Source organism: Silurus meridionalis, chromosome 9 (genome assembly GCF_014805685.1).
Source record: "Silurus meridionalis isolate SWU-2019-XX chromosome 9, ASM1480568v1, whole genome shotgun sequence".
NCBI classification, from domain to species: Eukaryota; Metazoa; Chordata; class Actinopteri; order Siluriformes; family Siluridae; genus Silurus; species Silurus meridionalis.
In genome coordinates, this window is record NC_060892.1 from 10,218,360 (window position 1) to 10,231,530 (window position 13,171).

The 13,171-nt window shown below is 37.4% G+C and overlaps 1 protein-coding gene across 2 annotated transcripts in view; it reads left to right on the forward strand.

Moving 5' to 3' along the window:
- Positions 1 to 652: 652 nt before the first annotated feature.
- The window catches only part of fes (FES proto-oncogene, tyrosine kinase), a 29,406-nt gene continuing 16,887 nt past the window's right edge, over positions 653 to 13,171 (forward strand). The window contains exons 1-7 of one of the 2 annotated variants that reach the window (XM_046857663.1): positions 653 to 934; positions 3,065 to 3,311; positions 4,640 to 4,813; positions 8,850 to 8,946; positions 9,383 to 9,566; positions 10,597 to 10,734; positions 13,027 to 13,146. In XM_046857663.1, coding sequence (XP_046713619.1) covers positions 3,087 to 3,311; positions 4,640 to 4,813; positions 8,850 to 8,946; positions 9,383 to 9,566; positions 10,597 to 10,734; positions 13,027 to 13,146 — 938 coding nt within the window. In that variant the 5' untranslated portion in view covers positions 653 to 934; positions 3,065 to 3,086. The remainder of the gene's footprint in view (positions 935 to 3,064; positions 3,312 to 4,639; positions 4,814 to 8,849; positions 8,947 to 9,382; positions 9,567 to 10,596; positions 10,735 to 13,026; positions 13,147 to 13,171) is intronic. The other variant, XM_046857665.1, reaches the window with a different exon arrangement.

Consider the following 13,171-nt stretch of genomic DNA (forward strand, 5'->3'; position numbering starts at 1 on the left):
ATATATATAAATATAATTATACAGAGATGCTATAGAGGGAAAATGGATGGATCGGATCATTCAAAATGTACATGTGGATGTAGTAGTTATGAGCTGCTATTATCATCATCATCATCATCATCAGACTATTATTATTGTGTTTTCTTTTAACACTATTGTAATTGTGACCAAAACACAAGATCTGAAAGAAATCTTTTGAATCCGGTTGGATTTTAAGGATCACAGACGATCCTTAAAACAGATCTTAAACAAAAGATGTACAGGCCAAAAGATATAACCTCTTAGACTAGGTGATCATTTTTGTGGCCTCTTTCATGTCCGATTGTGTTAGCAGGACACGTCAAGAGACAAAGCCTTGGTAAACGCCCATAGACAAAGCTACCAGATCACATCCGATCCAGTCGTAGACGTTACCTTTTATTAATAACAATATATTTATTAAACAAGCACCGTTACAACAGAATGATGGAGAAGTGACCACATTGCTTCATGCATTACTAGTAAATGTTATCTACTGATCAGCGGCTGCTACTGCTGCGCTCAGGGGAGAACTTCCGCGGTCTGCTGGGCCGCATCCCAATCAGTTCCCTGCTCCCTAGCTCCATGTTCTTGCTTGAATGTGAAACAATAGGCGGCTCCGCCCTACGTAACGCGCTCTCTGTCCAACAGGGGGTGGTTTCAGGACTCGACCAGGACACTTGGCTCTGTACGGTACAGCTTCAAATCAGGCTGAGCGCGCGGCGGCTCGTGTGTGTGTGTGTGTGTGTGTGTGTGTGTGTGAGAGTCTCGCTGCTTTCAACTACACTGCACAATACGAGTCCTGTTGTTGTTTTGTTTTTATCATTAGGCTGTTTTTGCTTTTTTTTGTCCACGCCGCCGTGATCTAATGGACCTCCACGCCCTTCAGACGTTCTGAGACAAGACACCGGAGAAGGTGAGACTCGGATGAACTTTAAATGCTGTAGAAATGGTGACGTAGTACAAGCAATTATGGTATGTTAGATCAGATTGTGGTTTATTCCCAGTCCATATTTTATGACGTCCTCCAGAAAAGGGCTAAAAACGTGAATAAAAAAAACTACTGCAGGTGACTGAAGCTGCCGTCGGATATGCAACTTTATTGCACATCCTGTTTCCAGACATTGGGGCTGTTTTGTAAGAGATTGATAGTATTTATGGTCATACATTTAGTTCTTGAAGTACACCAGGCTTCTGGGATGAGAAGAGAAATATATGACATAGTTGTGACGTCACACCAACAGACAAAGAACAAACACTTCATGGAGGAAACTGTATTCTTACATTATTCTGAGACTCCACTAACAGCTGGATAAGAAATGCATATACTCTCCTAACATTGTAACTAATACTGTAACCAAACACATATACATTGTTTTATGTGATACTGTAGATATTGTAATACAGTGGCTTGCTGTACTGTTCGCCATGATCTTCTCCAAATTTAGTTTTGATCTGGGAATGATTTCCCAAGTTATTCACCCACATTGTAATAAAAATGTCCTATTTCTGGTGCAACCATTCCACGTGACATAAAGACCTGGATTTGTTTGGATTGTGTGTAAATACATTTAAAATACAATTCTTTAAAGGCCTAGGGTTTGCTAGAGGATACAACAAGAAAAAGCAGAGTTATGAAAACCAAAGCATAGAAACAATGATATTAATCAGACAAGCAACCAAGAAGCGACCTCTGAACATGATTCTATCACCATCATGCATGCTACAAAATATGAAACCATTGAAGGTGTTGAATACTTACACACTTCTGGCATTGTAATTAATATGCAATTAATATTATAGTGGGTTGTACTGTGTATTTTGTTTCACCCCGTAATCCTACATGTCTAATCTAATCCTTTACACCAGGGGTCTTCAATTGTATCATCAAATAAAAAAAGCAGGTATGGTTGTAGGTTTTCATTCCAACCGAGCAGTAACCACACAACGGTCTATTGGGACACCTACTTTTACAGCCATATTTGGTTCCTTCCCAAAATGTTTCCACAAAGTGGGAAACAATTGTATAAGATGTCTTTGGATAACCTGCTAAAGAGCTCTGACCTCAACCATAGTGAACATCTTTGGGATCTATTGGAACACTGACTGCACTCCAGGCCTCCTCATTCTACATTCAGCTGACTTGACTAATGCCCTTGGAGAATGAGCACAAAACTCCACAACCATATAACAGCAAAAGTATCTGTCAGGTTTCTTTTTTTGTGGGGAAAAACAATCAAATTACTACAAGTAAACATCTATCTTTGTATTGTAATATGTGTGACATGTAAGCAAAGCAATGGTGAATACATTATAGGTATAATGCAGTAATAAATTAAGTTATTCTTATTTGCATCATAAATTTTTGTCTAAAACTTCCCTAAAGGGAATAAAATCAAGAGTAAAATCTCAAAACTGACAATCTTTCATCTGACTAGTGATATCATTATAAGTGCTTCCATTTATAATGTATTTCATAATGTACTGTTGTATATTTCTCTGACTTATACTCTTCAGGTTTATGGTGGATCCTAAATCTGTTTCATGAACACAGGGTGTGCAGTGGGAATACACTCTAAAAGGGGCTCTCGACCATTTCACTGACCCTACACAAACTTAAGAAATTTTGAATAGCCAGACTACATAACATGCTATTCAGAGCTGAGAGGAAACTGGATAACCCAGAGGAAACCTCAGACATGAGCAGATCACGCACAGAAACTCTACTGAGACAATAACACAAGCTTAACCCAAGTCGAACTTTACTTCCTGTATTTTATAGCTTTATTTGAGAAAAGTAAAAAGAAAGTTATGAAACTGAAGTAAGTTACCATGGACTTTTCAAACATAGCTGTAGTTGCACAAAAACCAAAGCGAAACCTTAAGATAATTTGCAACTTGGTAACTTCCTTTGCCAGTCTTTATAGCTGGATGGCTAATTAACAGCTAATAAGCTACACTATATAGCCAAAATGTACTTTGTCTTCATTGACACTGTGTTCACATCTTCAGGGCTGTCATTTAAAGGCCACTTTTTCTCCTTTAGGTTGTTGTCGTGCATTGGGACGATGGGTTTTGCGGAGGAACTGTGGTGCAATCAGGGTCATGCCGCTCTGCTGCGGCTGCAGGACACTGAGCTGCGGCTCATGGAGGTGATGAAGAAATGGATGACCCAGAGAGCAAAGAGCGACCGGGAGTTCTCTGCTCAGCTGCACCAAATGGCAGCCATGGTGGAGAAATTAGAGGGCGCTCAGCCTGGAGGAGGATTAGATTACATCAGCCAGCTCAATAAGGTATGTATATGTCCCTGCTGGACTTCATTCAATCAAACATATTATTTCTGTATTATAGGTTAATGAGCTGAGGGTAAAACTACACCAATGCTGCCATTCACAGGCTCAGTTTACACTAAATGCCATTTTACATTTCATATTCTGCTGAACAAGGGTGAGCTGATTGACTTATGCTGTCTCTGGGAGGTTATTGAAAGGTTGCTCAATTAAGAAGCGCTGTGCTTTAGTGTGCCTCCAAAGCCCTGGGCTGTTTTCTGAGCCAAGGTTGCAAAAGCAACTCTGATTATTCACCTCATGGTGTTTTTGTGACTTGAGATTTCCGTGTGTGTGTGTTTGTTTTTGGTTGCAGCTATTTCATCAGAGTGAGAGAAGCAGGCAGGGAAAACATTTATCTCATTTTCTGACATCCTTTCCTAGCTATGCTAATGCAACAGTAATGTGGTGTCTCCTTCAGAGCCCTTGTCAGATGCACTCACGTTAAGATTAACACAGACATAGTGACACTTACCTAAACATATGCTGCATGCACCATGTAAGCAACCCTCATGTACATATAACGTCAGTGAAACCTTTAAGGCAGGTCTCCTCAACTTACATCAGTACCTGACTTAACTTGAGGCTAAATAAACACAAATCTCCGGAACCACACACCACACAGAAGAGACTGGTTTATTATAACAGCAAATGGGGACAAAGTGTGGATTGGGATGTTCAAAAAACACATTTTAATGTCTATAACCATGTTCTTGCTTTTTTGAAACTCATCTGCCAAAAAAGACTATTTCAAGGAAATAATATCTGAAATACTCTATAATTTTTGCTTATCAAAATTTCAATTCAATTTCATAATGAAAATTTTCCAATATATTCAAGCATATTGCTGATATGTTTACTCTTTTGCTGTGTGCAGTTTGTGGTGCATTTCTTTTCAGTAAACCATGTCCATAAGTGCTAGTCGGGAACTTTTCCTGATAAAATGTCATTAACTTCCCTATTTTTGATGAACAAATGATTCCTGTTAGACTTGAGTCAGTCTAAATTTTACATAATGGAAATGTGGCCTCGCGACTTTTCAAAATAGCATAATAGCACACTGTTTACAAGTTAAGCGGAAGGGGGTTCGAATGACCTAAATATCCGATGCCAGTTTCCATTGTTTATGCATATTTAAAGATTTGTGCATTTACACCTAAGGGAAGAAAGTTTAGAGATGTGTTCAGGTTTCTTAAAAAGCATTGTGAATGGATTTTAATGACTTTGACTTTACGCATTTTTATTGGTACTTTATGATGAAAGCATGCCTACTTTTCACCAAATCTCTCCGACAGTCATGGAATGTGATGGTGAGCGAGACGGAGAACCTGAGTCGACTCCTGCGCAAGCACTCTGAAGACCTGATGGTGGGGCCGCATAGCAAACTTACGCTTCTAATACGGGACAAACAGCAACTAAAGAAGACATATGGCGAACAGTGGAGCCTTCTCAACCAGGAGCTATGCAGGGTCAGCACCACAAATACACACTTTATATTTTCATCTGGTTTACATTAAATGTAAGTGTATATATTTCTTATATGTTAGTTGGCGGGACACATATTTTTTCTCATGACAGCAGTGTGCAATTTAGCTGCAATTTTTATACACATATAGTTGTTGGTACACTTGGGAGATGAGCATGAATACTTGCGTCTAAAAACTATATCATCACGTCACGGTGCAGTGGCAGAACCCAAATCCTCTGTTTTTCCTGCTGAACACATCTGACTTGGCCTATGAACAGCTTGATGACAGATGACGTGATGTTTTGGTGCAAGGGTAGCACATGGGGTCACAAGACTGGAATGGAGAAGTAGGAGCTTATCCAAATGGGCTGGAAAGTAAAGTGTTTGTTAATTCATAGAACATAAAAAATGCATGATAATCTTGAGGATAAGGAACAGAAATGTAGAATAAGGGAGAATATTGGAAAATTATGATTGAAGAATGTTTTAGCGATTTATAAATCATCGCTGTGTCTCTTCGTGACATACATCAGAGTTTTTCTTTAGCTGGATTTCCTCTAGAGCCATTATGTAACCCTTGACCACTGGTAGTGTTGAAATAGCTGTCATAAAGCCTTTGAAATTGTGCTTGTGATTTATTTAAACCGTCAGCCAAAAGCAATACTTATTGGCATAGCAGAGTGACCCATCCCATATTTCTGGAGGGCCTTTACCACCCAGAAGCTGAATGTTATTCACATACCGAACGGCACATCCCATTGTGGTTTATTGCTCTTATACCTGCACTCTTCGCTCACTTCTGATGCAAATAAAACAATAAAATATAGCTTGTCATGTCACCAGGAAACCTCAAAGCCCAGTGTCTAGTATTGGAAAACATAGGTATAGCTTTAACTCTGACTCTTACAAGGCTCTGACACTGGAGACTCCGTCCAAAGATTTCAAGACACACTTCAGCACATTACCCAAGAAATTGACACACCAATTAAAGATTTTTCCATTTATATTGAGAATTCTTTATATAAGTCTTTACGAAATAGTTACAGACATTGTAACATTAAAGCGAGATCATTAAAGTAAACCTCTTTTTCAACAAGAATACTTTTAATAGTGCACTTGGCTAAGGATAAGAAGTCCTGGAATCCTCTGGATACTGTGTGAATTTAATGATCTGGATTTTGATAAATAAAAGTTGTACGTGCATGCTTATTTAAAGGTAATTAATCCAGAAATGATTGGGTCTGGTGACAAATATGCCATGGGAATGCAGATGATATACAGACAGCATAAATAATGAAAGATTTAAGGTTATGTGCGTCAGCCAGTGTGTCCAGCCCATTTTAATATGTCCAGAAGGGAACTAAAGATAGGCATTTCATTATGTTTCCATAATGAAAGTGCAAAAAAAACACAAATGGAAGTGAAAAAGTAGTGGTGGACTATGTTACGTGAAACAGAAAAGGGATCTAGCCAGAGGTTTACAGGTGGACAGAAAGTTAGAGTTAGAGATTTTGCTCTTTGTGAACATTATTCATTCAATGGACCAATCAGTCAAGCAATTCAATGGACTGGTGGAGGTGTTTTTGTTTAGTTTTTTTAAACAATGGTTTTTAAGATAGAAAATACACAGAATTTTATGGAGATTTGAGACATGTACTTACTTCTTTCTAGCCCAGATTGTATGAGTGACAGTCATATCAGATAATCTCACAAAATGAATTGTTCCCTGGATTTGATTTACATTTGATCTGATATTTTTTTTTAGCTCATGTCACTGGCACGAATGATTTGTAACAATGTCACCAGTGATTATGAAGCAGCATGTGAAATACAGGTGTAGGCGTAATAAATGGCCTTGGATAAGCAGATATGCATTGTCCAATGAAAGTAAATATTACATAGATGGACGAACTTTGGAAGTGCATTAGATTCTAGCATTATAAACTATATTAAATCCTAAAGACGAAAAAAACCTACAGAAACTATTTAAAGAACTTTAAGCTGTCTTGTGCATTGTTATAATATAAAAAATATTTATAGTTGGGGCTTCTGTGTGGCCCTTGTTGACATATCTTTATATACTTTTGTGACTGAATAAAATAGTTTGTACAATTTACACATGCTTGTTCATAATGACAGGGAGAAGTTCACAGATAATTACAGCAGGTTGTGGTATGAGCCTTTTGTTAAATCAAGTCTCGACTGGTCACAGGCTGCGTTTCTCCCGCTGTTTGAGTTTTCTCTTAAAGTTTTTGGGATGGTTTGAATTCTGAGCGTAAACGGTTTAAATTATGCAGAAGAAGGTTTTCCGTCACTATGACAGACCATGAACTAAAAATGACAAAAAGACACACAAGGCAGTTGTTCAAAAAAGTTACGCAAACATGAAAAAGTCCATAGAGCTGTCATCTACGCAGTTTTCAGGTTTCAACAGCAAAGTTTTCAGGTCTGAACAGTTAGGCCTCCTTAAGATCACTATCAGTGGTCTTCTTGAAAATGGTTGTTGTTTGTAGTACGCTTTTATGCAAGACTAAGATCTTTTGTGATCATGCTTCCTTTTTTGTCAACTGTCTGTGAGAAAAATGTTGAGTGAGAGCCACACCTATGGGCATGTAGGCTGGGAGAATTAAAATAATCATATTTATTTACTTGAGTTGTCAGGGGACCCCTGACCTCTATTTGTTATGTTAAACAAAACCTGCATAAAGGTTCTACAGGTTCCGGTTACTATTATCGCCTCTGATTAGTCATTTGTGCGTCTTTCATACTTCTGCATTTGATACTTTGACTTCCTTCTGGAAACTCATGAAAGAAAACATAAATTGTTTTTGTGCATTTGGTGATTAATGGCTGGCAAATGTCCCTAGTTGGCCAGTCAGCACTACTGGATTATTGGTAGTCGTAGGGCGTAGTCTTAAACATTGTGTTATTTTTTTTTTTGTCAAGCTGCTTTGGGACAAGACCCACAATTAAAATTGCTATACAAATGAAATTGAATAAATAATAATAATTGAATTGAATTGATAATTTAAAATGATTGCTATTGTATCTCCTTCAACTGTTAATAGAAGTGTTCCTGCTGCACAGGAACTTAGTCATGCTACAGTTTACCTCGTAGCTTCCGTTATCAACCGAACGTCAAGGGCTTACTTCTGTGTTAGACTGTGTTCAAACATTTTAGTGGAGGCTGTGTAAAGGGCATGTAAAATCTGTGTTCAAGAGCCCAAAGGAAGTTTTAGGTAGATGTAGATATCAAATGACTTTGCATAGTTTTGCCAGGGTTGGCAGTTCTGAGAATTTTAAAGCTGTTTATTGTGCATTCAGATTTTAGCTTTGAGCACATCAAGCACAGAATAAAAAAATAAAATAATAGTACATCTCCTATTTGTATTTATATTTGTTTAGAATATAGTATATGTTCAATCCAAATAGTCTTCAGTGTCAGTGCTTTGTGCCTGTCAGAGGTAAATCTCTGTTAAAACATTTCAATTTTGATAAAGGATTTTGCACTGCTTTGTAACAGGATCAGGTTGCATTGGTTGTTTTTATAATTGAGGATTTATAGCGATGTTGTAAGTAATAACAGGAACTTCCTTTTGCAGCTCTTCCACAATACCAGTACATAACTGTAAATTAATGAAATATGGGATGTTGTATTCTTTAAATGAATGATAATGGTGTTGTTGACAAAATTCTATCCATTTCTATTATCAAGTTGTTGATTTCTTTCTATAACAGCAGACCCTGTCATGTTTAGTAGATCATTCTTATTTCATAAATAACTATTTTTAAGCATTTAAAAAGTTTGCACAAGAGAAACCATGCAGGATGTTAGGTTGAGTTGGATAGAGTTGGATACAATTGTAAAACTAATCACTTACTTGGAAACTCAAATGTGAAATGGAACATAGTCTTTTGCTGTTGTTTTGCCTGTAAAAACCACGGGGATTTACACTTCTTGGTCAGTTCTTTGTATCTGAAATCACTGCAATTCTGTCTAATTGATTTTCTCGTCTCACCCTGTTGTGGAAGGTTAGGTCACCCAAACTGAGTTGGATCGCCTGAAGTCTAATTACAAGCAGTTGGTGCGGGATGCAGGCCAGGCCAAAAAGAAATATCAGGAGGCGAGTAAAGGTAGGGCACATAGTTGTTACTCATTTCTCTTTGCAGCATTGGCTTCCTTCACTTCCACTCTGAATGCCAAATGCTATGCAAATAGCACACAAATGCCCACAGCCCTCACTTACAATCAGAGGAACTGCTTTTGTTCAAAACACACACACACACACACACACACACACACACACACACACACACACACACACACACACACACACACACACACACACAAACAATGTGGAAATTACGTTACCATGATTAAGAAAAACACGATTCATTTTAACAACCTCGTAGCCATCAGAATGGGCCTCACAGAAGCTGCAGGTTGTATCTCATTTGTATGTTGTCATCTAAGAATTTTTTATATATGACAGAACTTATTTTTTTCCTCCAAATATGTGTTTATCTCATTATGTTTGTGCTTTTTTTAAAACATTTTTATCACATCCAGACAAAGACCGTGAGAAGGCCAAGGAGCGCTACATCAAAGCTACACTGAAGCTTCATGAGCACCATAACGAGTATGTTCTGGCAGTGAAGGCGGCTCAGGTGCACCATCAGCAGCACTTTGGCCGGAGCCAGCCGGCACTGCTCACAGCTCTGCAGACGCTGCAGGAGGAGATGGTGCTCATTCTGTGAGTTAAACCCCAGTATTTATATTTGCATCATGCAGGTGTGCTACCTCTACCATTGTCCTGGTTCTAATTGCAAGGTATTTGTAGAGCAAAATTTCGCTCTTGCCAGGCTGCAGATATATTCAACTTAGTGTGATTATTTTCTCGGCCACATTTGTACATAGAAGCTGCATGTATGCTAGAAGATACAAAGTGTTCAAAGTGACAGATGGACATTAGAAAGTAGCTTTTAGGGTTTATTCTTGATATCACACCTGGTAACTTTCAACTTCTTGAAGCTGTCAGATATGAAAAGGTCCAAATATGAGCCGTGAATTAAAATAAGGATGTATAATTCTTAAGTATATATAAGACTTAAATATATTAATAAAGTAACTGTTCTCCACACCTCTGTATTTGGAATATTTTGAATATATTTTGATTATTTAAAATATATTATATTTCTCATATATTTTTACATTATATATAGTACTTTCTAATTTACTATATAATCTACAATATATATATATATCCTACATTTTGAGGTAAGCAAATGTTTGTTAAAACATTTTCTTCCATATTAAATATTTATTATATATTAATAATTTGTAGTATATATGTATTTATATGATTAGTTTAAAAGCTAGTGCTCTTTGTAAGTCTCATACATCATGCAGGCCTGTTCAAATTATGGTTGAACGTGATGTCTAATGGGAATTTCTGGCGACTGTGTATAACAGCCATGTAAGCTAAACCGAGTTTCACAACGAACATTCCAAATTTCACAACTTATGTTTTTACCCACATTTTCAGTTTTGCTTTGGTCAAGCTGTTGAAATACAAAGAAGTACCAAATGGACTTAAACTGATTAAAGTTGCACATTTTACATGACAAGCCCTTGAAACTTCTGCTATTTTTCTGTCTCTCACTGTGTCATTAGCTGACAACGTCCATATTGTATTGTCACCTATAAACCCAGCAAAAATGAGAAGTGGTTTCTCTGTCTGTGAGAATTCTTAATAAGCACATTTTTCTTTTTTCCCCTCTTAGGAAGGAGATTCTGCAGGAGTATTTTGACCTGACCAGTCTTCTCCAGGAAGAAATAGTGTATGTACATAATGAGATGACCAATGCCCTCAAAGCCATCGAACCACACAGAGAGTATGAAAGCTTCATTCAGCAGAACAGGTAGCGCTTTGTTGTGCTCTCTTCCCCTGTTTATTCAGCAGGTTTGGTAAATCTTCACCAGTAAGGAACTTTGTTCCATGTTCAATTTGACTGCAGCTGTCTGTATTCAAATAGCATTTAGCATTTTCAGTGTTATTGATTAGTCTGTGGTTTTTCTACTTCACTGTTGATGAGTGAGAACCAGGGATGGCAAAAGTACTCACATCCTTTACCTTTTAGTAGAAGTACAGATACTCAGTACTACAGATAAAGTAGCCATTACTACTACCTTTTTAAGTATCATCATATAGATTAAAACTAAAATAATGAGCCTGGTTTGAAAATGTAAGAAGTAGAAACTACAGATGTTTGTGTTTAGTCCACTCTGCAGTCCACTCTTTGTGAATCTCCCCCAAATTCTTGAATGGGCTTCGTTTCACTTTTTTTCTACCACATCTTTTCCTTCCATTCAACTTTCCAGTAATGTGCTTGGATACAGCACTCTGTGAACAGCCAGCTTCTTTTGCAATGACCTTTTTTTCTTACCCTCCACCTGTAGGGTCTCAATGATCATCTTCTGGACACCAAGAATCTCCAATATTGAACTTTTTCACAATATTCACGTTTTCTGAAATATTGAATTTTGGGGTTTCATGAGCTGTAAGCCACAATCATCAAAATGTAAAGAAATAGACTCTTGACAGATAAAGGGTATTCTATTCTTCTTATATCATCAAAATGTAAAGAAATAGACTCTTGACAGATAAAGGGTATTCTATTCTTCTTATATCGCTCTGTCAATACATAATATACAGGACTTTACAACTATCAGATAATCTGTGGGGCAGCTTGGGAAAACTCGTAACAAAACTGCAAATAAACCTACAGACTTTTATGAAGTGAATTTATTTGCTGAGAAGATGAATTTGCCTTTAGAGAGTGCAGTTCAGAAGAACATTTCAGCAGCTGCCTTCAGAAAACAAAGTGAAGACTTGTATAACTATCCAACAACCTGATCAAGGGATAATATTTACTTAGTAAGCAAAGCGCACACACAAAGTTTTAGTTATATTTAGACTGACTAAAGTCATTGTTTTTGCTACAGCCTTTGTCAAACTTCTGGTTTCTTATTGTTAGGTTATGAAAGTATGTTATTGGTGGAAAATATTTGGCAAAACATGAATTTCTGGTTTTGTTTGGCTACTTGACAGATACTTGACACAATAACATCTGATGAGTATATTTTCCCAGAAAGCGTTCTGGATTGGTATCACACATTTAAAGAGAGATTACAGGGTGTGTTGCTTTTGGGCTCACACAGTGTCACTGGGGTGCACATTCACACACACTCATACTCACACTCACACAACCACACACACACACACACACACACCAGAAAGACACCAAAGCGGTAACATGTTAGCCTACATTTTGTTCTGTATAATACTGGTTATCATCTATCTTTCTAAAAAAATGCTTGACTATATGAACATATTTCTATTGGAAATTCTGTTCACACAAATACAGACTGATAGATGGCTAAGTTCAGGATGGTAGACACTCCGACAGCCACATTGAAGAAAGACCAGCAAAAGACCACTGAAGCATGCATGGCCTGCTGCTGAGCTTAATCTGCTCTGCATTTCTGGTCTCATTGAGCAGATTGGATGATTTGCTCATTAGATTCTTCTGTTCATTTCATGTCTCCAGATCTCTGGCACTGAAGCAACTCTTTTGGAAAAGCGCAACATAACTGTTATAGACTTTGAAATGCCAGTCAACCATTTATGAACATCGTTCCACAAAGATACAATTAATTTGTTATTATTCTATGTAATTTAGTTTGAACCAGGACGGTAAGAAACATTGTTATGGGAAAATAATTAAAGAAAGGTTGGTTTGTTTAGTTTGTGAAGATTATTGTCCAATAACCATCACTTCCTGCAGTATTTTAATCGAAAAGGGACAAGCTCACTAGTCCTAAACTTATAGTCACTAATATATAATAAAAAAAATGATGATTCTATTCAATTCTAATTATCTCCATAAAGCTGCTTTGGGACAATGTCCATTGCTAAGAGTGCATTACAAATAAACTACAGAAATATCCATCCTAACATTCTTCAATAAAAGTCTACTTACAGAAAATGTCACCATAACAATGTATTAGTCCCAACTGCTGTGGCATACAATTTTTAATAAAACAGGAAAAACTGTTGTTGGCCACAAATTGCTTGACTGCCATGTATACAGAATACAACAGTGTGGTGAATATAATATGAACTAATTATTAGAATGTGTTTGTGTGCGTAGGTCGAGAGCAGAAGTACCAGCGTGTGTGGAGTTTGACAGCAGCCTGCTGGAAGATGCTGAGCATTTGAAGCCTGAGGAATTGGAATTGAATGAACTCACTCTGGAAGGAATACAGCACCGGTGCATACAGCCTTACTTAAATACT